The sequence below is a fragment of the Oreochromis niloticus genome, linkage group LG10 (genome assembly GCF_001858045.2).
Source record: "Oreochromis niloticus isolate F11D_XX linkage group LG10, O_niloticus_UMD_NMBU, whole genome shotgun sequence".
Lineage (NCBI taxonomy): Eukaryota > Metazoa > Chordata > Actinopteri > Cichliformes > Cichlidae > Oreochromis > Oreochromis niloticus.
The window spans coordinates 1006074-1033605 of NC_031975.2; the positions used below are offsets into that span (position 1 = coordinate 1006074).

The 27532-nt window shown below is 44.3% G+C and overlaps 2 protein-coding genes across 9 annotated transcripts in view; one reads left to right on the top strand and one right to left on the bottom strand.

The window, feature by feature from the left end:
* Positions 1–5127: 5127 nt before the first annotated feature.
* p2rx1 (purinergic receptor P2X, ligand-gated ion channel, 1) lies at positions 5128–17194 on the top strand. 4 transcript variants are annotated; one of them, XM_005462986.4, is made up of 14 exons: positions 5129–5801; positions 9355–9499; positions 11271–11342; positions 11693–11750; positions 12856–12943; positions 13059–13139; positions 13613–13754; positions 13852–13982; positions 14696–14786; positions 14873–14938; positions 15970–16065; positions 16394–16483; positions 16614–16658; positions 16753–17194. In XM_005462986.4, the coding sequence occupies exons 1-14, from the start codon at positions 5665–5667 to the stop codon at positions 16756–16758; spliced, it is 1248 nt and encodes a 415-aa protein (XP_005463043.1). In that variant the 5' UTR covers positions 5129–5664; the 3' UTR covers positions 16759–17194. The 4 variants fall into 4 exon arrangements, with proteins under 4 accessions (XP_005463044.1, XP_019219427.1, XP_005463043.1 ...); XM_003458040.5 differs by having other exon boundaries at positions 5131–5801; positions 11693–11762; XM_005462987.4 differs by lacking the exon at positions 16394–16483 and having other exon boundaries at positions 5128–5801; positions 11693–11762.
* Positions 17195–17201: 7 nt separating this feature from the next.
* The window catches only part of camkk1a (calcium/calmodulin-dependent protein kinase kinase 1, alpha a), a 62126-nt gene continuing 51795 nt past the window's right edge, over positions 17202–27532 (bottom strand). For 4 of the 5 annotated variants that reach the window (XM_025910777.1, XM_005462984.4, XM_025910776.1 and 1 more), the window contains exons 11-17: positions 26805–26858; positions 26423–26496; positions 24794–24881; positions 23285–23413; positions 22815–22918; positions 21050–21097; positions 17202–20704 (exon numbers count right to left, since the gene is read on the bottom strand). In XM_025910777.1, coding sequence (XP_025766562.1) covers positions 20632–20704; positions 21050–21097; positions 22815–22918; positions 23285–23413; positions 24794–24881; positions 26423–26496; positions 26805–26858 — 570 coding nt within the window. In that variant the 3' untranslated portion in view covers positions 17202–20631. The remainder of the gene's footprint in view (positions 20705–21049; positions 21098–22814; positions 22919–23284; positions 23414–24793; positions 24882–26422; positions 26497–26804; positions 26859–27532) is intronic. The other variant, XM_003458041.5, reaches the window with a different exon arrangement.

Genomic DNA, 27532 nt, shown 5'->3' on the forward strand with positions numbered 1-27532 from the left:
TAATAAACATATATAAATAAAAAACACATTTTTTTACATTAGTAATTCATTTTGTGCATAATTTTATATTGTTGTTGATAATAAATTAATTAAAGCAACAAAACAACCTGAAGAGCCGGTTGGGAGCCGAAAGAGCCAGAGTTCCCATCACTAGTTCTTATAGTGATATTAGATCCCCCAGATAGCAGGAAGACAGTGAACTGATATTGATTAAACATGAATTGAATGAATATTTGCTATCTGGGCCGTGTGTGATGATGCTGTTTCAGCTGCTCCCTTATTAACAAGAGGTCGTCACAGTGAGCAGCTCCCATGTTTGATTTGGTAGATGTTTAAAACGGACGCACTTCCTGACGCAAGCCCAAAGGAATTTGTCTCTTTTCCCGGGAGCGAATCATGGCTCTTGCCCTGACAAGCCAGAAAAAAAAGTTACCCTCTGGATAACTTTATCCGACTGACTTGTTATACATTGATGATTGCTTTGTGGAGGCTTTTCTCTTTACTCTAATTAGTGCCTTCTCGCCTCTGTCTGCCATCCTCCTCAGCTGCAGCTGGAACACTCAGATGGAGGATCATTTAAGATAATAAGATAAGATAACCTTTATTAGTCCCACACGTGGGAAATTTGTTTTGTCACAGCAGGAAGTGGACAGTGCAAAAGTTGTGAAGGAAAAATTAGAATAAAATAAGATAAGAATAAATACAGTACACAACTGTACAGAATAGAATAAAATAAAATACTATATACAGCAGAATAAAATAGAATAAAATATACAATAAGATAAAAATAGAATACCAATGCTATATACAATTGAGTAAAAATACAACGATGCCAGAAAGGATTATTGCACATTAGTATTATTGCACATGTGTGGATGTGTGTGTTAGATCAGTCAAAGTCTTTGTTGTGGAGTCTGACAGCAGTGGGGAGGAAAGACCTGCGAAATCTCTCCGTCCCACACCGTGGGTGCCGCAGTCTCCCACTGAAGGAGCTGCTCAGTGCTGTCACAGTCTCATGCATGGGGTGGGAGATGTTGTCCAACAGGGATGACAGCTTAGCCACCATTCTCCTGTCACTCACCACCTCCACTGGGTCCAGAGGGCATCCTAGAACAGAGCTGGCCCTTCGGATCAGCCTGTTCAGTCTCTTCCTGTCCCCGGCGGAGATGCTGCCGCCCCAGCAGACCACACCATAAAAGATGGCTGAGGCCACCACAGAGTCATAGAAGGTCTTCAGGAGTGGGCCCTCCACTCCAAACGACCTGAGTCTCTGCAGCAGGTACAGCCTGCTCTGCCCTTTCCTGTAGAGGGCGTCTGAGTTATGAGTCCAGTCCAGTTTGTTGTCCAGATGAACACCAAGGTACCTGTAGCTGTCCACAGCCTCGATGTCCATACCTTGGATGTTCAGTGGTTGCAGTGGAGGATGTTTGTGCCTGCGGAAGTCTACCACCAGCTCCTTGGTTTTACTGGCGTTGATCTGGAGGTAGTTCAGCTGGCACCAGTCCACAAAGTCCTGAGTCAGTCCTCTGTACTCCTTGTCGTCCCCATCAGTGATGAGGCCGACTATTGCAGAGTCATCAGAGAACTTCTGCAGGAAGCACTGGGTGGAGTTGTGGGAGAAGTCTGCAGTGTAGATGGTGAAGAGGAACGGAGCCAGAACCGTTCCCTGTGGGGCCCCCGTACTGCAGACGACCCTGTCCGACACACAGCCCTGAGTCCTCACATACTGTGGTCGGTCGGTGAGGTAGTCCAAAATCCAGGTAGTGAGGTGATGGTCCACTCCAGAGTTCTCCAGCTTGTCCTTCAGGACCGAGGGAAGAATGGTGTTGAAGGCACTGGAGAAATCAAAGAACATGATTCTCACAGTGCTCCCAGCGGTCTCCAGGTGAGCGAGGGAACGATGTAGGAGGTGAATGACGGCATCATCTGCTCCAATGCCAGGCTGGTAGGCAAACTGAAGTCGGTCCAGTGATGAGCTCACCAGGCGCCGAAGCTGAGCCAGGACCAACCACTCCAGGGTCTTCATCAGGTGGGATGTCAGAGCCACCGGCCTGTAGCTGTTGAGGTCCTTGGGGCGTGAAGTCTTTGGCACTGGTACAACACAGGAGGTTTTCCAGAGCTGTGGGACTCTCCCCAGCCTCAGGCTCAGGTTGAAGAGGTGCTCCATCACCCCACACAGTTGGTCCGTGCAGGACCTGACGACCCTCGAGCTGATGCCATCTGGACCCGCTGCCTTCTTGGCTTTAATCCTCCTCAGTTCCCTCCTAACCTGGGTGGTTGAGAGAGACAGACTGGAGCCTTGTGTTGAGTGTGTATTGGATGCTGTTGTTGGGGGTGGGGAGGAGTGAGCAGGGTGAATAGAGGAGGTGTGAAGTGTCTGAGGTGTCAGAGGTGGAACAGCAGCAGTGGGGGTGGGTGAGTCTGCAGCCGATGTTGGAGACTGCCTCATGGCTGAATCAAATCTGTTGAAGAAATGATTCAGTTCATTTGCCCACCTCACATCCCTCCCAGGCAGAGAGTTCTGATGTTTGTGGCCTGAGATGGTTCTGAGGCCTCTCCAGACTTCACCAACGTTATTTTGCTGAAGCTGGTTCTCCATCTTCTGCCTGTAGCTGTCCTTCCCATTCCTTATCACTCCCCTAAGCTCTCTCTGCACCCTTTTCAACTCCTCTTTGTCTTTGGATTTGAAGGCCCTCCTCTTCTGCTTGAGGACAGCTTTGATTTCTGGGGTAATCCAAGGTTTGTTGTTGGAGAAACACCGTACAGTCCTGGTAGGTACGGTGTTATCCACACAGAAATTAATATAGTCAGTAATGCATGTAGTAAGGCTGTCGATGTCCTCTCCGTGGTCGTCACAGATCACCTCCCACACAGTCGACTCAAAACAATCCTTAAGAGCCTCCTCGCTCTCCTCTGACCATCTCTGTACTGTGCGGGTGGCTGGTGGCTCCCTGCGCACTAAGGGCTCATACACAGGGACAAGGTGCACCAGGTTGTGATCAGATCTGCCCAGGGGAGGGAGAGGTGATGAACTGTATGCCTCTTTAAATATTTAAATATTATTTCTTAAATATATTTAATATCTTAAATATTTAATATTTAAATAACCTGGCTGTTTTCTTCACATGTTCGTTCAGTTATTTAATACAGTCAGCTGTAAACAAACCTTCTGCCCTTCACCTTTTCTCTGTGCGTGATAACACTGTCCTTTCAAATTGTTCCTGTCGTGATGTGAGATGGTGGTAATGTGGACCACAAGCTCGACAAAGACCTGAACATATTAAACAAAGAACTAACCTTTATTTGATGCTTCACAAGCACCTGACACAAAACAAGTTCATGAATTAATCCCAGACCAGGTAGAGAAACGGACACCACAACAAAGAACACATGAAAACTAAGGCCTTATAAACACAGGTGCCTAATGTGGGGGAGGCAGCAGGATAACCAACAAAGAATTGAATATGAACTATAACCAAAAGCAGAACCTGTATAACTAAACTAAAGAAAGCCTGAGAATGTACTATGCTAAAGAAACAGAAGTCAGAATAACGCAACATTGAGAACACAGAGATGTGGTGTTTTAATCAAAAGTAGTCCTAAATATAAAAAAGTGTCACGAGTACTGTGACAGGAAGCCATGAAACACAGCTGTAGCAACAAAACTGTTTATGGCACATGTCAGATTTAAATGGCACTGCTTTAAAAAGGGGCTTTCTTCCTGTTTTTGTCTTTGCTTCTTTGTGATTGTGTGCTCACTGTCCCCACCTGTGCCTTGTTCTCACCTGCGGGTTAATGTGTCTCCTGTCGGTACACAGTGTCGTTCCCCTCCCGGGCCTCCCGTGTGCGCCCTGTGGCTCTCATGCCTCTCATTACCATTTTGTGGAATTTGTGTTTCGGTCTTTGTGTTTCTCTATTAACGGCTCTTTCTGTTAGTCTGCCTGCCGCAGCATCCTCCATCACCGGCATTAACAGCGCAGGCTTACTTTTACATGCACTGGTCTCATTATTTGAAAGTTTGGCCACGTTTATCATGAGAGTTCACTGCTCTAACAGTAAGTACGTGTGGCAGAGAAGAAGAAAAACCACAATGGGAACTCCTTAAATGTTTTCAAGGTTTTATTTAGACACTCCTAGTTAATGTTAGGTAAAAGCTTGGGTGGGATTTAACACAGCGTAAATGTATCCACAGACAGGATGTGCGCTCCAGTCTCAGGTCTGAGTGATGGTTTATTGTACTCCTGCTATTTACATACTTCAGTATGACATAAATGAATGCAGTGTCTGCACCAGCTCTGTGACGATAGTTCAGGCAGGCATGCAGTCAGCACTAATCACAAACCCCTTTCTACACAGTCATTCACGAGCCATGGCTTCAGTTTGTCTCTACCAGTTACTGTCAGTCTGAGGCTCATCCAGCCCCCCCTCCTGTTCGTGGTGCGGTCATTCATCAGATATGAAGCTCAGCCTCTCAGGGTATCTCTGTGCAGCGCTGACCCCAGCAGAGTCAGAGCCACACACCTGTATTTCACCCTGGGAAAAAATGTATTTGACTTTGGCAAAAGTGCCTGAATTATAAAGTGATTTGAGGCTCGCTCTTGTTTCTCAGTCATTTATCCACCAGTGTGCCTTTAAAAATAGCAGTTTGTGCCAATTCTGCTAACAGGGCATTTCATTTAATATTTTGATTGTCATACAGCCCCTTTTTTGCAAAATCCTTAAAATCCTTCCAAATCCTTGCAATCCCACTAAATTCTAGTCATGACCATTTTGTGGCGATTCCCAACATGTGCTCATATGTCTTTTAGATTTAACCAGATTTAGATTTGGATTTGACTCCAAACGAGATGCCCCCATTTATTTATACCGGGAGCGAGAAGGCAAGAAATGCACACAAGTGGAAGCAACATTTTTCAAACCCTCACAGTTTCATGAGGCCATTTGGACTTCCCTTTGTGAAGATTAGAAAATGCAAAGCAGCCGTCGGCATAAGAATGGAGAGAAGGGGCGTGAATTGTTGAGCTGGATGAGAAAATCAAAGTGTTTGACGACATGCGCCCACACATGGTGTTGATAAAAGTTAAGAAGGCTTACTGCCTGACAAACGGTGACACGAGAGTGGGCAAACATGCAGGACTGTGGAAGATGCACTGTGTGTTTATGCTTAGCTTCTGTGGCTTCTATCTCTGTGTAGCACGCAGGAAGAGAGTGTCAGTGTGGCCGATAAGGTTTGATTGCTCAAAGAGAGGAGGGGATCCGGTGCTTGTGTGTGGCAACTGTTAACTTATTGAAACTTGCAGACCAAGTTAACAGTAAATTTCAACAGATGTCTCTGTGAGTATTATGTCTCCTGAGAAAAGCCAGGAGATGCACGGAAATGGTCAAGTTGCACAAAAAGGCTGATAACAGAACGGCCGTGTGCAGAGAGGCAGAGAGAGAGAGGAGGAGGAGGAGAGACGGAGAGCAAGCGAGAGAGAGTGTAGGAAGGGAGGAGGAAGTCTTTAGGACTTCACATGAAGAGTATAAGAGATTATTCATGAGAGGAGGCAGAGGACCCTCGCCACAAGTGAAGAACAAAAGAAAGAAAAGAATTTCTTGGGAGTTTTTATATGCAAGTGAGGTGAAGCAGAGACCCTCTTCCCTGTGGGTCAGCCGTGAGAGAAGATGAAGAACCAAATCACCAGCGCCCTCTCCGACTTCTTCTTTGAGTACGAGACTCCCCGCCAGGTGCTGGTGAGGAACAGGAGGGTGGGAGTGGTGTGCCGGCTCATCCAGCTGGGGGTTCTGGTTTACATCATTGGGTAAGACCTGCACACTTTTTTCTCTCTTTGTTTCTAGCTGTAAGGAAATGGTGAAAAAGGGTTTGCATCACTTTGTGTATTTCATCTTGTTTGGAACTTCCTTCCTGACTGACCCAGAGTTCACTTTGTGTGGAAAGAATGGGGGAAAAGTAAGAGGCAGATGTTGGGCTTGTACAGGTCAGGGACACATACCGTCACTGCAGTTATTGTTGACACAGCAAACAGGCACAAATGACAGTTTTAAGAGCAAATATGATTGACTGTAAAAAGAAGGTGTGAACATGACACATGACATAACAGAGCAGAGCGCCTGCCCATTTCATGTTTGGACAAAACCCCTGCAGCATACTTGTCGACATTTGTCTACTCAGCCTCTCACCACCTACATACCTACCTACCCACCCACCTACCCTAACCTGATCAGACATGCCGGAGCTATTCGCTGGAAATTCATCCTGAAAAAGGGAGAACCTGTTTCCTTTTGTTATCTCACTTCATTTCACGACACACGACTCTGTTTTTGTTTGTCTGAAAATAATCATGAGTTTCTTGTTTGTGCAGCTGTGTGACTGTGACTTTTCCCTTCATGCACCTCCAAACAGCAGAACCTGAGGAGCTGTGTGTGATAAATATGCCCGGGCATATGCTCAAACAGATAACAATCAACTGCTGCCCAGTTCACTGCCAAGCAGAGCACAGATGCATTATCATCTGCTGCTGGTGGTGACCGAAAATGGAAAAGCAGTTGACAAGTTTAACATCTTCTCCGGTTAAAAGTCGGGTTTTTATAAGTGAGTGATGTGGTTTTAAACGGCTCTGTGTTTCAGATCTGAATCATCATGATCAGAAAAAGTTCATGGCAATCACACACTCAGACACACACACACACACACACGCACGCACGCACGCACGCACGCACACGCACACACACACACACACACACACGCACACTCACACACACACACACACACGCACACACACGCACACGCACGCACGCACACACACACACACGCACTCACACACACTCACACACTCAGACACACTCACGCACTCACACACACTCACACACACTCACACACACACACTCACTCACACACACACACACACTCAGACACACTCACACACACACACACACACTCAGACACACTCACACACACACACTCACTCACACACACACACACACACACACACACACACGCACGCACGCACGCACACGCACACACACGCACACACACACACACACACACACGCACACTCACACACACACACACACACGCACACACACGCACACGCACGCACGCACACACACACACACGCACTCACACACACTCACACACTCAGACACACTCACACACACACACACACACACACTCAGACACACTCACGCACTCACACACACTCACACACACTCACACACACACACTCACTCACACACACACACACACTCAGACACACTCACACACACACACACACACTCAGACACACTCACACACACACACTCACTCACACACACACACACACACACACACACACACACCTGCCTTCTGCAGCCACATTAAAGCAGCGTGGTGATGTGCATGAGGGAGATGCGATTATAAAGCCGTCTCCTCTCTTCAGACTTCAAGCGGACGAGTCAGGACAGAAGTCCGCCTGTCTCTCTTGGATGCTGAAGCAGTGAGTCAGGACTCACAGCAGAGGCAGACTGAGCAACCAAAAGCCTTCAAAAGTCCAACAGCTAAGGGGGCAAACAGAGTCTGAGGCAGGCAACAGACTACGGACATGGATGCTGAGACAGAGCCACTCCTATAGAGGACATTCTGTTGGGTAAAGGAGGAAGAGGAATTAACTGGGAAGCATCTATCAAATGAAACAGGAAAAAACAGACTAACGTACTCAAACTTCACATGTAATAAACACCTCAGTGGGCTTCATAAATCCCTCACAGTTGAGGTGGTTTGGGCAGTCTGACTCCTGGGTGAGGTGTCCTACCAGAAAGAGGCCCCCGGGGTAGACCCAGGACATGCTGGAGAGATTCTATCTCTGGGCTGGTGTTGGGAATGCCTTGGTGTCCTCCTGGATGAGTTGGAGGAGGAAAAAAAAATCCCAATCCTTATTTATGTTTTTAGCTTTAACTTGAAGGTTGATTTATTTTTCTTTTCATTCTGTCTTTAAATAAAACCTAATCTCAGCAGCACAGTATGGTGGGAAACTCTCCCCAACATCAAACAGCCCCCTCCCAGCCGCTCTGCTTGCAGATACAGATCTCTCTTACGCTGCTGTTTTGGAAGATGCTTCCATTATTTCCACGCTCATCGCTTTCTTTATTCCTTTAATTTGCCCTATTTTTTTTCTCCCGTTTCTCCGCATTTTTTCTCCAGCTCCCTCCAACCTATATAATTCGATTTGCCATGCTGATAGACGTTGCTGCTTTTGTGCATACGACTTCATTCTGCAGTTTGAAAGATGCTTCTCCTCGTACGCCTCTGAGGAGCTTTCATTGTCTGCAGACAAATGAAGATATGCTGCACCACACGTTGTCCTGTGGGTTTCCTGCCAGGGGGTAATTGCTTTTTCATAGCCTATATGAAATAGCTCTACACATGCGTCAGAGTGTGTGTGTACACATGCAGTATCAGCTCAGTGCACACCAGCTGTCGCCTTTACCTCGTGGCTACAAACGCACACACAGACGCTTCATTTTGACAACCCCAGCACTCAGTTTCTGTTAGGACGTTTTTAACAATGACTTTACAAAGTGAAAGCGCCTGCAGTGAGATGTGGACCGTGGATCTTGCAGCTTTTTTGTATTGTCACAGCCAGTGGAAAGACCTGACGATCATTCACAAACTTAGAGCTAATACAACATCACAAAAATGTAACTATGTGTTAATGTGCTGATGCTGTGAAAGATTTTTTTTAACCCCGTCGAGCACGAACCATGAAAAATTCAAACTTTTTAAAAACTGTAGTGTTTTTCAAACCTTCTGACAGATTTAAAACAAAAGAAATAAAATAGCAGTTTGCATATATACGACAACCAAACGGTTACGGTGATTTAAATGGAACCATGTGAACAGTTTAAAGGGGAAAGTCCCTGCTGACAACAAGCCAAACGGTCTGGGGACCGTACTCATCTATGGTACTATACAGCTGGGATGCAGTCCATCTCACTCCAGGTGGTTACTGTCATCTTCGCAGATCCACACAAAAGCTGACCTTTGAATGTGACACGCAGATTCTGGAGAAATATTATCAACGCTGATCAGGACCCTGATAATGCTCAGCATGAACACTTTTACTTTTGCTTTCTTTCAGCAGCTGCTGTAACCCTGCTGTGGTAGTTTGGAGCTGAGATTCAGTTTGTCTGCTGTGTCTTTGCGGTGGTGAATGGACAAGAACAACAACCACTGCGTTGCATGACTACAGTCACTTGCACATTAGTCCCTGGTAGTTGTGCTGATGGCTGTGTGCAGTGCCAATGTTGTCCTTGTGCTTGCCCTTGCTTTGGGTTTAAGTAGGATTTTGAACAGAATGCTTTCTGTATCGTGCACAGGTGGGTTTTCATCTATGAGAAAGGTTACCAGTCCACAGACACGGCCATCAGCTCCGTCTTCACCAAAATGAAAGGAGTGGGCTACACCAACGACAGCGGGGGAGAGAGAGTCTGGGACGTGGCTGATTATGTCTTCCCTTCACAGGTCAGTGACCTTTCGTGCCCCCAGTAACATCTGATATGTCGTCGTCTCGTGACTTCTAAGTGGTCGGTAATTTGTTTGGCACCTGATGCAAGTCAGTCACCAGAGGGAGATTCGATGAAATCAACACGCGCACTTCATGAATCAAACTGTCAGAGTGAGTAAACATCAGCTTAGCAGGACAAGCAGTGTCACTGCTGTTTGCTAGAAAACTCAAGGCTGACAAAGCTTCTGGTTTGTAACGTTTACCCCGGTGATGATCCACCTCTGTCCACACGACTCTGTTCTCTACAACGTCATTGCATGTGAGAGGAGAGCAGGGACACTGATCAAATAGATAACTTTGTTTACCTCCAGTGTTGCTGTGTCCTGTTAACTGTGGGAAAGAAAAAAGAAGACACAATGTAGGCTGTCATGTTTGCTCTGAGGTGTGGGCCTCTAATTCAGAGCAAGGTAAACAGGTGGTTTCACTGTTACATAATGAAAAGATCACTTTTCTCCATCACGTACTTTGATCAAATGCACTTTATTGTCAGGTCATTGTTTTAGTAATCATCACGTGACTTCACTGTTACGTCGACGTTCGGTTCAAAGAGAGGCCGTGCACACAGGCGCAAAACCCAAACTCAAAAATCTGAATAAGGAAGAAAGAAAACATTGGCAGGAACAACATATGAATAAAACAGTGCAATAATTTAAGGCAAAGCACCAGGAGGAAGGGCGATAACTGAGGCCAGCGTCAGGGCTGCACTAAAAACAGCTGATGGGATAACAAGATACAGGTGAAGCAAAAAGGACTAAGCAAGCAATCACGAAGGAGGGAAGGAGTAAAACCGCACGAGCACACAAGACAAGTAGGTAAACTTTCGGAAAATACCAGCAAGGAGTGACACTGAAAGGCTCCACAGACAAACCGAGAGAGACACAGGAAACACAGGAAGCCATTAGAAATGCAAAAGAGAAGAAAAACAAGGGATGCAACCACAGATAGTGACCTGAAATGTGTTCATGTCACAATGAACTTATGAAGACCATTTTAATTTAAGCAAATGAAACTGTGATTTATAGTAAAAGTAAAGAGAGTTGGATTTACCCCAGCCCCTCCTACTGCCTAATAATATGGCATTTGACTTATACTCTCAGTGTAATAAAGACGCATACAGTTCTCTAATCGCTTAGATCACAAACTGGAAACATAGAGGAACCAGGACATTTGCTACACAAGACACAAACTGGTTGACAGCTCTCACATACGTGTGCGCTCAGGGTGATGCAGACGCTTGGTGGGTCAAACCTTTGCTGCTCGAGTCTGCGTGTCCAAGTATCCGTGGGTAAGATACCGAAACCCAAGTCACCTCAGAGGAGGGTCAGTGCTAGATAGAAAGTGAATGAGGCACGCTGTAAAAAGTGGTAGAGTAGAAAGGTGTTATATAAGAACCAGTCCAATCATATAGTTTATCACTGTACTGTAAATATGATCACGGCCTTTGCTGTATGACTTTTGTCAAAATAGTCTCACAGCTGAGATTGTAGAATGATCCTGACCGTTGAACGCTGTGTTGACCCATCCATCCACCCCAACCTTCTTCCTGTGAGGGGATTTTTGTGGCTCTGCAACTATTTCACCTCACTTCCTCTTCTGCTCCAGTTCCTGTGAAAAACGATGCAGCCATGGCTCACAGGCCATCGCAGCGCCCTCGCAGAAGCAGAGTTCGTTTTAAGGTCTCTGCTCACTGCTTTTTAACACATTGCTTCTTCTCTTTGAAAACTTCAGGGAGACTCATCATTTGTAGTGATGACAAACTATATCATGACTGAAGGTCAGTCAATGGGAACCTGTCCAGAGGTATGTGAAAAGGCACTGGTTGTCTTCCTTTCTCTCTCTCATTCCTTCCTCTTTCTGCTTCCCTCCTTTTCCCTCCTAATTTTGCGCTTCCATATATAGTAAAACAAGCGGAAATTGTATCTCATTCCAAGACTATTTCTGTAATTGGGTAATTGTCCAAAAGTTGTGTAGCAGAAAAAGGCTCTTTTAAAGCCTAGTGGCCCAAAGAGCAGTGCGTGTAGGATCCATATTTGTAACACTAAAAACAAGACGTTTCTTTCACGTTCCCAGGTTGTCTTCCTGCTTTCTTCTTCATGTCCTCCTTTCGTACTTGTGTACACAGACTGACCCCAGTGTCTTGTTTATAACAGCTCCCGGGCAAGCACGACTGCAGTACAGACGCCGACTGTGAAGGAGGGAGTTTCAAACGTACGGGAAACGGTAAATCCTGACAGGCTGAGAGTGTGTGACCTCAGCGGTCCTCACTGAGTCTGTTGCCAACTCACATCAGTCCAGATTTTTTTTGTGCTTCTTGTTGTGTAATTATGCTTCACCAGAGCTGATAAGCTTTCTGAAACTCACTGAAGCCATTTATTGAGTGAGGTCAGGGATGGTGCCGGGTTATGGAGCAGTGTATTTGCAAAGTGGGCCGTAGCTCCTTGAGAGCTGTGACAGGACAGGCTCACGCAACAGAATCCATATAAATACAGCAGATATGACTCACGGCTGCTGAGGTAAACATTTACACATAATTCATGAATGGCATTTGCCCAGCACTGAGAAGAAAAAACAGATTCATCTCAACAAACCAGGCCTTAGCAACCAAACATTCGGTGTGTGTGTTTGTAGTACGGCTTGTTGTTCACTAAAGTAAGCAACTGAAACTCTGCCTTAAGCAAACAGACATACATGCATGTATATATAAGCACGCACAACTGAATGCATGTCAGCTAACATAAACTGTAAGCACACAAAGACACAGCCCTTCACATATGAGCTCTAATGTGTCCAAATGTGTGGCTGGTTCTAAGAACAGTTATATAAATTTATTGTCCTTCATCTGTCCCAGAGTTCAGTTGGGAGCCTTTCCACGTCGCCTTCAATCAGACCGAAGCTTTAGATCTGTCTGTTTCACACCAGTCACATGCACCTTGAGGTGCCAGCGTTCAGCCTCCACGCTTAAAAACAAGTAAACATGCGGGACTGTCCCGCAGCCAAACAGAAAGGCCAGAGAGCCGAAACGCCTGCTGGAGACTGTCTGCAAACTCATCACACGCACGATGAGAGAGGCCGATAGCAGCGAAGCCGTACGTGCACAGGGAGATGATAGCATTAAGATTAAGGCAAGATAAAAGAAATCGCTGGTTCAGCGTTTGCTTTGCTTTTATATGGCGCACGCTGCTGTTGATGCTAATTCAAGATAAAAGTGGAGGCGAGAACGTGTTTAAAACTGCTTTAATGTTAAAGCCCACGCTGCTGCCTGTTTCACTGTTGCGTAATCGAGTTTTGACTTCTTGTTTGTTTCTGTATCAAGGAGAAATGACTGGAGTCTGCGTGAAGAGGACTAAGACCTGTGAAGTGCTGGCCTGGTGTCCAGTGGAGGACGATCGCGAAGTACCAGAGTATGCAGACAAACTGAATTATTCACGACTGTGCGACACCTTTTAGATTACACAATCATCTGTGGAACCAAATATGCTCCCCGCATTTTTAAATCTGTTCTTGTTTCTCTTTCAGTCCTCCTCTGTTGTTGTCTGCAGAGAACTACACTCTGTTCATCAAAAACTCGGTCACTTTCCCCGCATTTGACGTCTCAAGGTGATGGAGATTATTCACGTCGCTACACGTTTACCTCAGAAGATGTGCTGAGTGTGATGAAGTGTGTCATACAGGAGCTCTGGCATAACTATTGTAACTTTATAAAACAGTTGTGGCCAGAAATTTTCAGTCAGTGGCACAAAGTTTGCTTTTCATACACTTCAGTTTTTACTGAGACGTTTGTTTTCACGTTTCTATGATATCATAAAGAACAATCACAGTGATTTCATAAGTTTCAGTTTCTTCGGTAACGTTTGCCACGCAGTTTAAAGCTGTGTTATTAAAGCAAGCACGCCAAATGAAACACACCTTTGAACAAAACAGAGCTAGACAGTAAACTCTGTTCTTCTTCTAACTGTTACATTTTCAGCTTCTAAATCAAACCATAAAGTTTAATCACTAATTTTGGTAAAAGTATAAAATATTTCACTGTTTTTTTCTGTCTGTTTTATAATGTTGGGTTTCATTTTCAGGAGCAACCTAGTGGAGGACATAGATTCGAACTACATTAGCAGGTGCCTTTATCATCCAGACAACGCTCCCCTGTGCCCTATATTCAAACTGGGAGACATTATTAAACTTTCTGACTTAGACTTTCAAACAATAGCTAAAGTGGTAAGTTTCTGCTTCTGTCTGAAATTCTTGTGGTTTTTCCATGTTTTGCTTCTCTTCTTCTCCTGTTGTGATGAAGACGGCGTTTGTGTCCTGACAGGGAGGAGCCATCGGGATTGTAGTCGACTGGACGTGTAACTTTGACGTGGATGTAAAACACTGTAAACCAGAGTACACCTTTCACGGACTCTATGGAAGCAAAGAAGGCGCTTCAGTGGGCTACAACTTTAGGTGTGTGAAAAATATAGATAAGCGAGACATTTGTTCCTTTTTTTATTAGAAAACCTCTGAAGCACATATATTATATTTTTAGCTTGCAGCACTTTTAAGGTCTTATGTTAATAAGCTTTACAACTAATTTTGGTGTCTGTGCTGTTCCACTTCCATTTGCTGAGCTGTAGCTAACTTCATGATTACAGCTCTTCTCATCTAACCTTTGAAACTGTTGACAACATCGAACATATTGGCTCGATGTTTGAAACAATTTCAATTCATTTCTGCTTCCTCGCGCACCACAGACACATGCTCCTGCTCAGTTATTCATTTTTAACCTGCTGGCTGATGGAGAAGCCTTAATGTTGGCATTCTGCCACCGGGATCAGTAATTACTATTATTGTTCACTTTATTTTCCATGGAATGGGCTTCACTCGCGTCACTATTTGCTCCTAATGCTGCTTCAGCTCTGCTGAGCCTGCCAAGTCGACTGGCTGAAGTTTGTGATGTTTGCTCAGTGAAACAGCTTTGACTTGTCTCAGATTGCCTTTTCTTGTTGTTTCTTCACAACTGGCAGTTTTGGTAGCAACAGCTGGCTTTTACGTGTCGCTCGCTCAGTAAATACACGGACGACCTTTAGAAGAAAATTATTTGGGAAGTGTTTTTCAAATGCTTTTGAAACATTCACTTCATATGCCTGGTAACATATTGTGATTGTGTCTGTCTGCAGGTTTGCAAGGCATTATATGGAGGACAAAATTCAGAAAAGAACACTTCTGAAAGTGTTTGGCATCAGGTTTGACATCATCGTCCACTCACTTGTGAGTAATATGTTCGTTTATCTTAAATATGCCTTTCTCACTGGAAGAATAATCCAAAGGAGTTGGTATGACTCTGCTCTTCACAGGCACGAAAATTTGATATCATCCCTACCCTCACAGCCATCGGCTCTGGAGTGGGAATTTTTGGAGTGGTATGTTGAAAGCTGAAATATTTACTTACATATTCCACGTCTGTGCAAAAGTCAGCCTTCATTTTTTATACTCTTAGGAACCAGGCTCTGTTGTAAGTTTTAAAGTGGTTCTCCAGGTTTTCCGAAGGCCTCTTTGGACACTGACTTATGAATCAGTCAGGCACCTAACTTCAGGGACTGTGTCCAAACATACCACGGTTAAATATGGTGGAAGCTATGTCGTGGTGTTGGAGATCTTGTCAAAACTGATGAACGCAAACAAAAATCTGATTTTGATCCACTGTGCAGTAAGAGTGGAAAGCTTCTGATTGGTGACAGCTTCATTTTTCAGCGTGACAATGATCCCATGATCCCAAACACAATGCAGCAAAGGCATACCTGGATACACAAACAGACAATGGTGCACCATCAGTCAGAGCCCGGATCTCAACATTACTGATACTGTGGGATCATCTTGACAGAACAGAACAAACAACAGCCAAGATCCAAAGAAGAGCTTTAAAGGCTGGAGAGAAATGACAATAAAGACTTTCAAGCTTGTTTCAGTTAAACAAACCGTATGTTTGACCCCGTGTCCAATGTTCCCGGTGTCACAGACAAGCAGGCCTTTTATGTCTGTGTGCTATTTTGTCTTCCTTGAACTCAGCTGCCACCAGTTTTCCCCTCAGGTGCCAGTGCACACCTGGTTCAGCAATCAGCCACCCAACGCTGTAAAAGCCTAACAGTGGCTCAGTTAGTTTGGCTCGACTGAGATCAGTGGTTGTTTGCACCTACTAGTGAGTAGCTAGTGTCTGAGGCTCTAGCCAGAGACACACAAACACGCAGAGCTACCTGCTGTGGTGACGTCTAGTGACAAGGCGGGAGCTGAGAGTAGCTCTAGTGAGGGGCCAGTGTCTGCTGGCTGCAGAGGTGTTCTCTTTTTAATGTAGGTAATGACAAAGATTTAAAATAATTGATGGTCCGAGACTTTTGCACAGTATTGTAATCCCACAGGAGATGACGCAGTTGTTTTTTTTCTCCCCTCTTTTTAGGCGACTGTAGTGTGTGACTTGGTGCTGCTCTATTTGCTACCAAAAAGAGAATTTTACAAGAACATGAAATTCAAATACACGGACACACAAGTACAGGTAAGACCTCTTCAAAAATGAGTCTGTGCTCTTTGAACACCAGAGGGCAGCAGAGAGGTGTTCAACAAAACTATCACAGCCAGCAGAGAAAGTCACTGGAGATTATTTTCCTTTTCTTCACCACGTCCACTCCAGCTATACATTTCACACAGAAGCCCTAATCTTCAGTTACCATCAGATTATTGCTGTGTTCATTCCCATAACATGTGTGAGCGCAGAGTCTGTGATTAGTACAGAGCAGCCAGTTTATCTGATGGAAGATGAAATCTGTCAGTCCCACCCAGACTGCTTTCCTCTTTAACTGAAACGGGCAGTTTCTGTTTTACAGCAGGACAGCGAGTCGGTTGGTGTAGACACAAACGTCTATTACACCCTTGAAGAAAATGCAAAACAGGCTCAAGGCAAAGACCAGTCCAAAGTGAGTGGGAGGCAGTGTGTGCAGTAGAGCAGGCTCTTTTATTTTAAGCCTAATCATGCCATCATCACGATGAGCAGCGTGGTTTCCACATTATCTAAATGGCTTCTGTCCTGTGGCTTCTCTTCTACAGGACCCTGATTCAGAGGCAGGTAGCACAGAGACCGACGTGTCTAAAGTAAGGCATCGTCGTGTTTTTCCAAAACAATAACTCCCACGAGTCTTACTGGTTTTAATGACTGATGTTTTATTCATTTGCTGTTCTCGTGCAGAAGTGACCCGGGAGCAAACGAGCCAAAAGGCCACGCTGCTTTTGGAGGTGTGACGCACTGGAACCCTGGATGCTTCAGACACTAACTGGACTAACAGGAAGGAGCACAGTGAAATGCAATCACTTTATTCCCTTTGGATCATCAGCAGCTCCGTCATCCTGAGGAACTGTGACTCCTGTATGTAGAGTCAGAGGTAGCCAAGCTCGGCGGTGTGTGTACTTTTTTGGGTGTTGCTCGGTTTGCTTTTCTTCATACTTTGGGTGTTGCCTCCGTCTGTAATTCTGTTACCTCAGTCGCCGTCGTTGTAAAAGAAACATGTAGGAGGTGTCAGTGATTCGTCCCTCGTGTGCACCTTGTGATCGGCTGTTGACTCAATAAAAACATGTACAGTAACATCACTGCTGTGTTTTGCTTTGGTCGAATAAAAACGGAGAAAAATGTGGAAATGATTCAGATTTTTTTTATTGTCTTTGAGTATGTGTACAAAAAGCATGCAAAAAATAGCGCATTTATATATATCGGTACATATTTACATTGTAACTACATTCCATATGGATGCGCCATGCTTCCGTTTGAGTACATTCAGAGAAATGCACGAGACGACACGAGACGGCGGATGCCTTAGATACAGGCACACACGCATGCGCACAGACCAGGAGAGTCACATAGTAATCGGAGAGTCCCCGATTTCATATTATGTACAGACTCCACCATAATCTCCGTCCTTTGGATCTAATTATGACCTGAAATCACAATAAAATGAGTCACGCCACTCACTTCCTGTGCTGCGACACCCATTGATTCTTCTTCTGTGTTACTGCAGTAACAGCAGCAGGTCTGGTCAATCCACAGGAGAATCGCCTGGCTTAAACCGATATACTCTAATTATGCAGGGTTTGAAAGGTCACGCACAGGTGATCTTTGGTTTATGGCCATTTAAATCATTCAAGGGTTTTGAATGATAAACATCTAAAAGGAAGGAAACCTCTGGTGGGGAAATAGGCCCGTATGAGCAAACTGACATATTTTGGGATTAAGGAATTGGGAGAAAAATCTATGCTGGAGTTCAGGATTTCCACTGTGAAAGGTCGTATAAATGGCCACAGAGTAAAATCCCACGGTTTGGATATTGTTGATACAGTGATATTTAGTGATCAGTGAGAAGGTCCTGAGTGCACACCTGCCTCCTCTACAGGGTTTTACAGTATTTCACCATTTTGCATGTTGTCAGCAGTAAAATTAGACAACAAGCACAGTTCTCTTCTAATGTGGATTTTCAGCAGTGAGAAACACATCAAGCACAGCACATACGGTGTTTCACAGGTGGACCACACATAAACTGTACAGTGTTTAATGGCCACCAGTAGTGTTAAAAGTACTCACAATAATGACATTATACATATTTAAGTGGAAAAGTGCAAATATTTGAATGTAAGCAGAGTCATAAACAAAAACACAGGTTTAAAGGTCGAGAGGCCCGAGCTGTAAAGACAACGATAAAGTACCTTCGACCCCGACAAACGTCCAGCACAACACCAACACCCAGAATAAAAACGAGATAATCAGAAGGATGAGAGTTTAAACAGCTGACGTCACACAGAACACATCATGTGACACTTTTTGGTTGCCTTCATTAAAGGTTACTGTGCACATCAGCGCCGCTTTCATTTAGAGCTGAACGTCAAAACGTTAAGATGGATAATAAAGTTTATGACTGACGTCACAGCAGTTATGACTTTATGTCCCTGTGGACATTAAACTCATTGGCTGAACAACACGGCGTGAAATCCTGTTTGCTCGCCTTGTGCCTCAGTTAGCATCAGGAGGATGCTGAGGAAACGACCAGCCAGGGGACAACTCTGAAGAGGATGGGGAACATTGAAGTGATCCTTCTGCAGTGATCAGAGCACTCACCCGGCTGAACGTGCTTTCATACACCAGGACAACCAAAGAAGTGTCCCTGAGACCGAGAAGGTCACGTCCTGTTTTTAAACCGAGCACCTTTAAATGGACACGGTTCTCTTTCTTTTATCCACGATGCTTACATTTGTAGAGGGTTGACATGTACACAGGTGATTAAGCATCTACTGTTGGAACTTGGACAGGTTATCCGGGAAAATCAGTTAGCGTCTATGGACTGCACTGGTGGGAGCAATTGTGGAGGCTGAGTGATACATTTCAGCTTTGGAACGACACAGTCCTCCCCAGCACAAAACCACCCTACACCAACTAATAACATTTAAAAATGTACCACAACTCTTTCAAAGATGAACAAATAAAATGGCAAATCACAAGAACACAATTCTGCGTTCATGGACAGCCATGCTTTATATCTTTCTTATTCCCTTCCTCTTCACTTGTGTAAGCAGATGTCAACTTTTACAAGAAACAGTAACGAAGTTGCAGTGGCCACATTATTATTATTATACTTATATGTGTTCCCATTAATTAGCCAACCCAAATACACGGCCCTTTTCTCAAAGCCAACCAAAACTTCAAATTAACAAGAGCGATAACAAAATGAAAACATTAAGTCAAACCATGACACCATTAGCTTTGGATGGACAAACAGCAGCCCTGCATTCAACCCACTGCTCCAGCACCTCCTATGTCTGTTGCTCTTTATCCAAAGTCAGCCTAAAGCTCTTCTGGATGAATTTTCTGCTCTTTCTCAGGGTTGCCTGGCTTTATAGGGGAACAGCCTGACGTAGCAATGACAGTTCTGCAGGGTCCACTAGACAGAGCTAAAGGGGAAAGTAAATGTATCTGATACTTGATGATTGTCATGAAACTCTGAAGCACACTTTCCTTACTTTCATAGGTGAGAGAGATTGTTAAGAAAAAGAACAGGTCAGTTTTTCCTGAGTGTAAAGGTACATGCATAATCTCACATTAAAATGATTTGGGTACAGACGCTTCTCCTTAATATAATAACGTGATTCATTTCTTCTACAAAGCACTCAGTGATTCATTTGTACACAGATTATTTATGCTTTAAAATCAGTTCTGCATCCAAGAATTTTACATAATATTAACATTATAAATAACTTATAAATCGTAACAGTGCTTATATACAGAATAACATCATTTTTCCACTATGTTTGTTCTCACCATCCAAAAATCTCAAACACATCCAGTCCAACAGCAGAGCAAAGAAACAAGAACCAAAATCACCAGACTGACGCAGATGACACATTAGGAGCAGCAGCGTGAAGGACACTAACAGATTTACACACAGCTCGCAGTCACTCTTGCGATCGCTCTCAGACAGTCGACTTTCTGTCTGCAGTCGATCGAGGCGTCTGAAGGCAGCACAGGAAGGACCTGCTTCGAAATAAAGGTTGGCACAGATATGCTTAAAGGGTCTTCACAATAACACAGCAGATACCACATGTATGTACAATATTACAGTGACTGATGAAATAAAAGCCTCGTAGTTCACTTAGACAGTACAGTGTCCTTTACATGCTGGAGTCTGTTTCCTCCTGTGAGGTGGCGGCAGACGGGCTGATGATGCGGTCTAAATATTCGCCATGCATATTGGGAAAGACTCGTCTGTCTTTGCCTATAATACAGTTTAAGGCCTGTAAAATAAACCGGTGATGATCCACAGACGTGCCTGTGTTCCTCGCATCAGCTTGCTGAGACGAGAAAGACGGTGAATAAAACCGAGAAGCTCCACGGCGCAGAAGCAAGCGTGTACGTCACATGACAAACTTCTCCCCAAAAAACAAAACAAAAAAACTCGAGTTTTTGCGTTTCAGGTGCAGAATGATACGTTTGCACTGTGTGACCACTTTGAGGAAAAGGTGTGAATGAAGGCGTAAGCACACAGTGGATATAAAGAGGATGCTGCGTACACAGGAGGGTCATTAGGACTCAAGAGGAGGGCTCATCTTCATGCAGGTCCTCCAGCTCTCCTTCTCTGGGTCCATCGCCCGTGCTAGCCTTCCTAAAAAAAGACAAGAAAAACCACAAAGTCACAGCTCTTATGATCATTCGAGGTTGGACAGCAGCAGACAGGGAATTATCTAAATGGTGACACTACCAAGCCTGCTAATTAGAGAAGGTCTGAATGTTATTAATGCATGAATATCAAAAACACACAGAATGCTTTATGGACGCAGGACGGCTTTTAAATGACAGCAGCAGGGACATGACAGCTGGGAAAGGCTGCTCTCCCATCACATCTCGTGATGTGGACAAGCAGGAGTTTAGGGATCGAAAATGATGATGGGAGCAGCGGCTGGAGGATGTGGGACAGACAGAGGCCGGACTGCTTCGCACAAAGTGTTACCTGAGTGAGGGCTGAAGTTTAAAAGAGGGCCGGAAGGGCCACGAGTCCCTGCAGCAAAGTGGGAGAGAAGATGGACAAGTCACATATGAGAGGACAAAGAAACGCAGGCCCGTGGGAGGAAGCCCGCCTCCCCACCACGTAGGTTCCAGCTGCACTTTTAGCGGATTTCAAAAATGATCAAACACTTCAGAGTTTCATTCGTATCGTAGCAGTGCAAAGGAAATAACACATTTTTTTAAAGGCCTCCCTGTGGCTGAATCTGAAAACCACACTCTTCTGACTCAGGATGGGGATTACGCGCGCTCCAGGTTGCTGCGGATAACCAGAGCAAAAGGACTTTTGTCTGCAGCTGCAGTTCAGCGCAGCAGCAGCTCAGTGATACTGACAACTGTCAATACAATGACCGAGCCAACAAGCCACCTGAAAGAAAAGCACGAGCCACAAAAGGCTGGGTTTAGCTGGCTGACTGTAACAGAACTTTCAAAATAAAGCGAGGGGACTCTCCACTCAAACTGGTTGCTGATGAACTTTTTTTTTGGATGAATGGATGATTGGATGAAAGAAAGGGGAAAATTTGTCTCTAAATATACTTTGGTGGGCTGCATGGGAAACACTGGTGTTAATGGTGCATTCAATTTCAAGCACGCAGGCTGGAAAGTTTCAAGTTAAATTCCAGCCTGAGAAACTGTAGCTTAGCAAGAAACACAAATCTTTGCTGAGTCAGCAGAGCTTCCTTGGATACAGTCACCACGGACACAAGAAGCTGCCACCTGTGATGTTTCATCAAAACAGGACAACATCTAATAGCTGCTACGTCATTTTCCCCCACAAATCTTGGTGTAAAAAAAGCGTCTGGGACTGGTAGCATCTGTCTCTCAATGTGCAATCACATTAGCCATTAACATTTAATTGCTTCCCCTCATCAAAAGGTTAATAATATCCCCGCCAGCTCTGCTCCACTTGGATTTAGACATGGAGAAAATCACGGCTCTCAGCGCTTTCCAGTGGTTTTTGGTTATGTGTCCATATGTTTATATTAATAATATCTGACATCTTTACATAAACATATTGTACTCACGCAGAATTGTATCCATTACTCTATGATAGCCATACAAGTTGGATTTTCACTGTGCAGCAGGGGGCAGTATTATTCAAACATCCATATGCTGTGAAAACACCTTCACCTCAGAGAGTGGCTCTGACGGCCGAGCGTGTAACGGTGGAAACCAACAAATCGTCTAATGAAGCCGTCACAATGGGAGATCAGCAGCAGGCCATGTTCATGACAAAGTCTGCTGACATCAGAATATAGTCCCAAGGGTGCCCACGACACACCCAATAACAGCTGTAGTTTGTTTTCGGCTATACAAGTTGAAAATGCACAGTGGGGACGGGACGAGCTGATTGGCCACTGACACCTGTGATGCTTTGAATCCATGTTACTGCCAAATCAAGGTCAGCCTGAGGCACTAGCTGATTCTCTGAGTTCTTCTAGTCTTGAGAGCTTAAAGCAACACACAAAGAAACACTTATACAAGCTGTAAGCTCCACTGCATACAATGAAAGAGTGAATTATGATGCTATGGCAACACAAGGAAGCAGCAGCTGCTGCAGCAAAAAATGAGTGCGATTTAACCTGATAGGGAAGAAAGAGGAGACAGGTGTGGAGAAAAGATCTGTGTTAGAATCTCAAGCAAAAAGATTGTCTTCAAAGACAAGATAAGCAAGTACTGAGATGCAGACAGTCAGGAAGCTGAGCTCTTACATGAGCAGACTACCAGGTGCAGACATGGACCTCTCCTCTCGCCGGCTTGGGCACTCAAAAGGGTTACTGAAGGAGCGCTTTCTCAGCATGGCCTTTACCAAGATCTGAAACAAACACAAACATTAAATTCATTTTGTTAGACTAATAATAAATGTCCAAAACAGTTAATAGAAGCCCAGTCTGAGGGTCTACAGTGATTACACAGATTATTATGCAAGCTTGCTTCAAATGAATGCAACATTAGTGCATTTAAGGAGACACATAATGGAGATATTCAAATGCATTCATTTGGCCATTTTTTTTTTTTTACATTTTATGGTTGAACATTGATGAAACCCCGCCCCTCTGTCTTGCTGCGCTTTGTCACAATTTTGGTTAACAGACAGAAGGCTGTGGTTGCTAAGAGCAGCTACTCTGAGTGCTGCTGAACGCAGCAGTTTGATAAATGAAGGACACACTGTGTTTCTTACCACTGCAGAGAGGCTGGGAACGAATTTGACCGAGTTCTGGATATCCTCCTCTGTCACCTCTACCACAGAGCAGTGGTCCTCCTCCAGGGGCAGGGGGTCAGCACCTCCCTGGGTCACCCACGGGTCCATCTGAAAGGACATGGACAGCAGTGAAATAGGGCAGTTCATAATTTGACACAGAGGTACAGAGAAAATGCACAACAGTAAATACAGTCAGTTTACGAGCTTGAGTCCAAGCAGTGAGTTAATGGCAAACACGAGCTTTTCTACGTTTACAGGGAAGGTTTGTTTCAAGCTGTGCAGTCAGTACTGATTACAAGTGTTATTCTACAAGAGCCAACATGGTAAGACGTCGTAGTTGATTCAAGGCATCAGTGTGACCTAAGTGACATTCGCTGACCAATCACTGCTACCCATTTTCCATTTCATGCAACGAGACCCATCTGTGGGCTGCAGAGAGGGCGGTGTCGTTTGTTCTTCCCTTTTCAAGTTGGAGGTGCCAGAAAGCAAAGTTCTCTAACTGTGTGCAAAATATTTAGACAGTTACAAAAGTATAAGTTGAATATAAATATAAGCTGATTAAATGTGACGAATGAAACAGGCTCTTTCTGTCACATAATCAGTAAACATTAGTGACCCAATGGGAACATGTGACACCTCTGCTGTGTTTTACAGATAACTGAGGCGGTGTCACGCCTGTATATTTGTATATTTAAGCCTCTTCTTTTCTTCAGGCTGATTAAACCTTTTCTAATTAGATACTGTTGTGTCTGCCTTTGCCTGGATATATGACGGCACTTCACTTACTACACCGTTCTTCATGCAGCTGAGCTCACCCATATGTTTTTGTCCAGCTGTCAGTTTAGTCACACCAGTGTTCCCACTACATCTCTGGTGGATTTTAGCAGCCCAAGGATGACCTGTTTTGTTTGCACTGAGAGCTCCTTTGACTCTGCTGAAGGCTCACAGCTGACAAATCTGCTGCAGGCAGATGCACATGCCAGGTTGTCCCAGATTTGTCCGACTTTTCCGAGGCAGGGAATGCAAATTTCACACGACACATAACTGCAACAGCTGCATTAACAGGAAATATCCCAAGCCTCTTCTTTTTAAAATGAGAGGTGAGCCAGCGCTGTGAAAAAGCAGCCCCTGTCCCAAGGTTTGGTTTTTAAAAATGTGCGTCACAATAAAAATGCTTTTTTTGGTTTTTGAGTCACTGTGTGTTTGTGCACAAGGACATGCACGATGCCTGAGAGCCTCCAGATCTCCACAAACACAGAGAAAACGAGTCACATGTCTCATCATCGGTCCATGATTGTGGACCATCCACAGCACTAATACACACTCAGTTTGTCTAAGAACGCTACTCTGTGGAAACACAGTGAGGTCAAAATCTCATGTGTTAATCACCAGTGAGAAAATCACAGTTGTGCTCTAACTATGAACAATGTGCTAAACCTGAGGGACAGTTATCTGAACTCGTTTTCTTATCATCCATCAGTTTTGTACCTTGATCTCTGGGATGGTGATCCTGGTGTCTGGGTTTTTATCCAACATCTGTAAAATCAGATTCTGCAGCTCTTCACTGGTTTTTGGCCTGAAGAAAAAACAAAATGACGATTTGGGAAAAGGTTTCTGACCCACATGTTTCCATCATGATTGGAAGACTTAAGTTACGCCCCGTTTACCTGAGGAGGTCATCTTATGATTGTAAGACAGGTACAAGACACACTCAACAGTAACAACATGAAATTATGACTTTTCTGCTCTCTCCTGTATCAAGCCATGTTTTGTTAACATGCAAAGCACAACTGACTAATTTCTTGGACTCGTTGTGGGAAAAAAAACGTCTCCAAAAATGAATGAAAACTTTTATTGACATGAAGCTCTGAACACGAGCTCAGCGTTAAACTGCCAACAAGTCGTCACAAAGTGAAGCCAGCAGTTTGTGTAACTGAAGCTTTCATTTCTCCTCTTTGTAAGAAACGGTCACTTAACTCCTCCAACATCTTCCAAACCGCTCTTAGAAAAAAATGGCTTTTCTATTAAATGAAAGAAATTTATAAGCAGCCATGAATACTTTTTATTTAAGGCAGCTTGGCAGTTGTTCAAGGGGGTGATTGTAATTGAAAGGCACTTGCTTAGTGAATGCCATTTCATAAGTTCATATAGACAAACAGACAGAATTATATTTATATTTGGTCAGCCATAACACAAAAATACCACATTTAGTTAAAAATAAATTAGCAGCTAGAAGTAACCAGCTGACCCAAGCAGTCAGCTGGTAAAATGGTTGAACTAGCTAGCCAAAAGGGCTAAACTGTTAAAATACATAAATATATAAAGTCAGCTTGGATTCATGCTAGAAGCAGTTAACCAGAAATATGTAATCAAGTGTTCAAATGAATAAATGATGAAACTTTTTCGCTAACAGCTAAACAATTAAACGTGTTAGCTAATTTCATTTTATTCTCTTTATTCCACAGAGATGCTTAAAAAATACCCCACAGTGCGATGGAGGCCTCGGCCCAGGTGCGTGACGTGCATGCTCTACCATTTCTGACACACACAAAGGAAATAAAAAAAAAAAGGAAGGTACACACGACAGGAGAAGATACTAAGTAGCTTTAGCTAAAAATAATCTGCTACATTCTGTTGGAATAGAACAGATATATGTGGACTTAATGAACACGACTGTTGGAAGACACAATCTAACATTAACACTGTGCTGCCCTGCCCTCACACCTCCTCACACCTCCTCACACTGCCCCTTCTTCACTTCTCCCTTATCAGCGTGTCCTCCTCCACTACCTAACATCTGTCTTTTATCCTCTCTGTATGATATTCCCCTACAGTGAGCAGGCCTGCGAGCTTTTCTTTGACCTTTTAGTCAAAAGGAAAAACAACTGTGCAGCGGATTGTATTTATGTAGCTACTGAAGCCTCAGTTTGCTTTTTCAGTGCTTGTTTTGATTCAAATGTAGGTGACGTTCATCGTGTGCTGTGCCAAGCTATTCGGGAAAAAAAAAAAGAACAGAAGAAGATGGTTTTGTGACCACGTTGCAGATGAAGGATAACTAAAGTGAAGATGATGACTGTCCTTAAAAATAAAGTGTCCTCCAATAAAGTGGAAACTTACGTTTCTGGGAATTCTACAGGCTTGGTCCTTATCTTATTATGCAAAGCCAGTATGTACTCGTCAATGAAGGGACACTGCAGGAAGAGCAGAAGAAAGGAGGTGAAAACCACACGAACACATATGCACGATGCCTGCTGCACCGGGCGAATATCAGAACGGCCTAAAGACGGCCGAGACGAACAACAGCAGCAATTAGCCGCTTGGATTTATTACATTTAACGACAGCACAAGAAAGCTGCTGTGTCAAACACAAACACGGTGGCAGACAGCGCTCCCACTCAAGTCCCACTAGGTGCTGTTAACAAGTAGCAGAAATGTGAAATGGACACATTATTCTATGCTTTTAAACTAACACTTGTGGGGCAGATGTTGTCACATTTACCTTTCCAAAGGCAAAGCAGTAGAGGGTAACTCCCATGGCCCAAACATCCAGTGCCTGTAAGACAGTTCCAGCAGTGACATTATATTCAGATAAATGGGAAACATTTAGAGGAAAAAACGCACAGAGTCATTTTAAGGTTATTGTTTGGGGGCAGCTACTGTCAGATACCCTGAAGATGAATTTGTGTGACGACACAGCAGAGGTAAATCTGCCCCCCCACCCCCACCCCGCTCCCTGTAGCTCGGTTTGAATCTGTTTGTGTTCCCTGATAGATATGGGATGATTAAAGCAGCCCTCTGAACCTGAGCAATATCTCAGACACACGATGTAGCGCTGCAGACGTGACATGAAGTATTCTGTCTGCTGATTTCCACGTCCTCTGATGGTTTGGCCAAATCACATTTTTACAGAGGCCGAGTCTAATCAGGCAGAAACTAGAAGTGCATCTTTTAAAAAGCTTTAAAACCCAAACAGCAGACTGAGGCACTCCAGTGACTCTTACACCCTGATGGCTTCTGCCTGCAATCAGCTGCTCTGGCCCCTCGTTCATGGACACGCAAGGTCAGCGTCTGAGCGAATCCACCAGTCTGTCCTTTCAGACAACTGCAGAATATAACCTGACAAAGTCTGTGATGGTGGATTGAGGGGAGAAAAAGGAAGATTTGGTGATGCTAATATCTTAACCCCTTCCTGCAGCAGCTCCAGTGTGTGGACGCTCACATCTACCT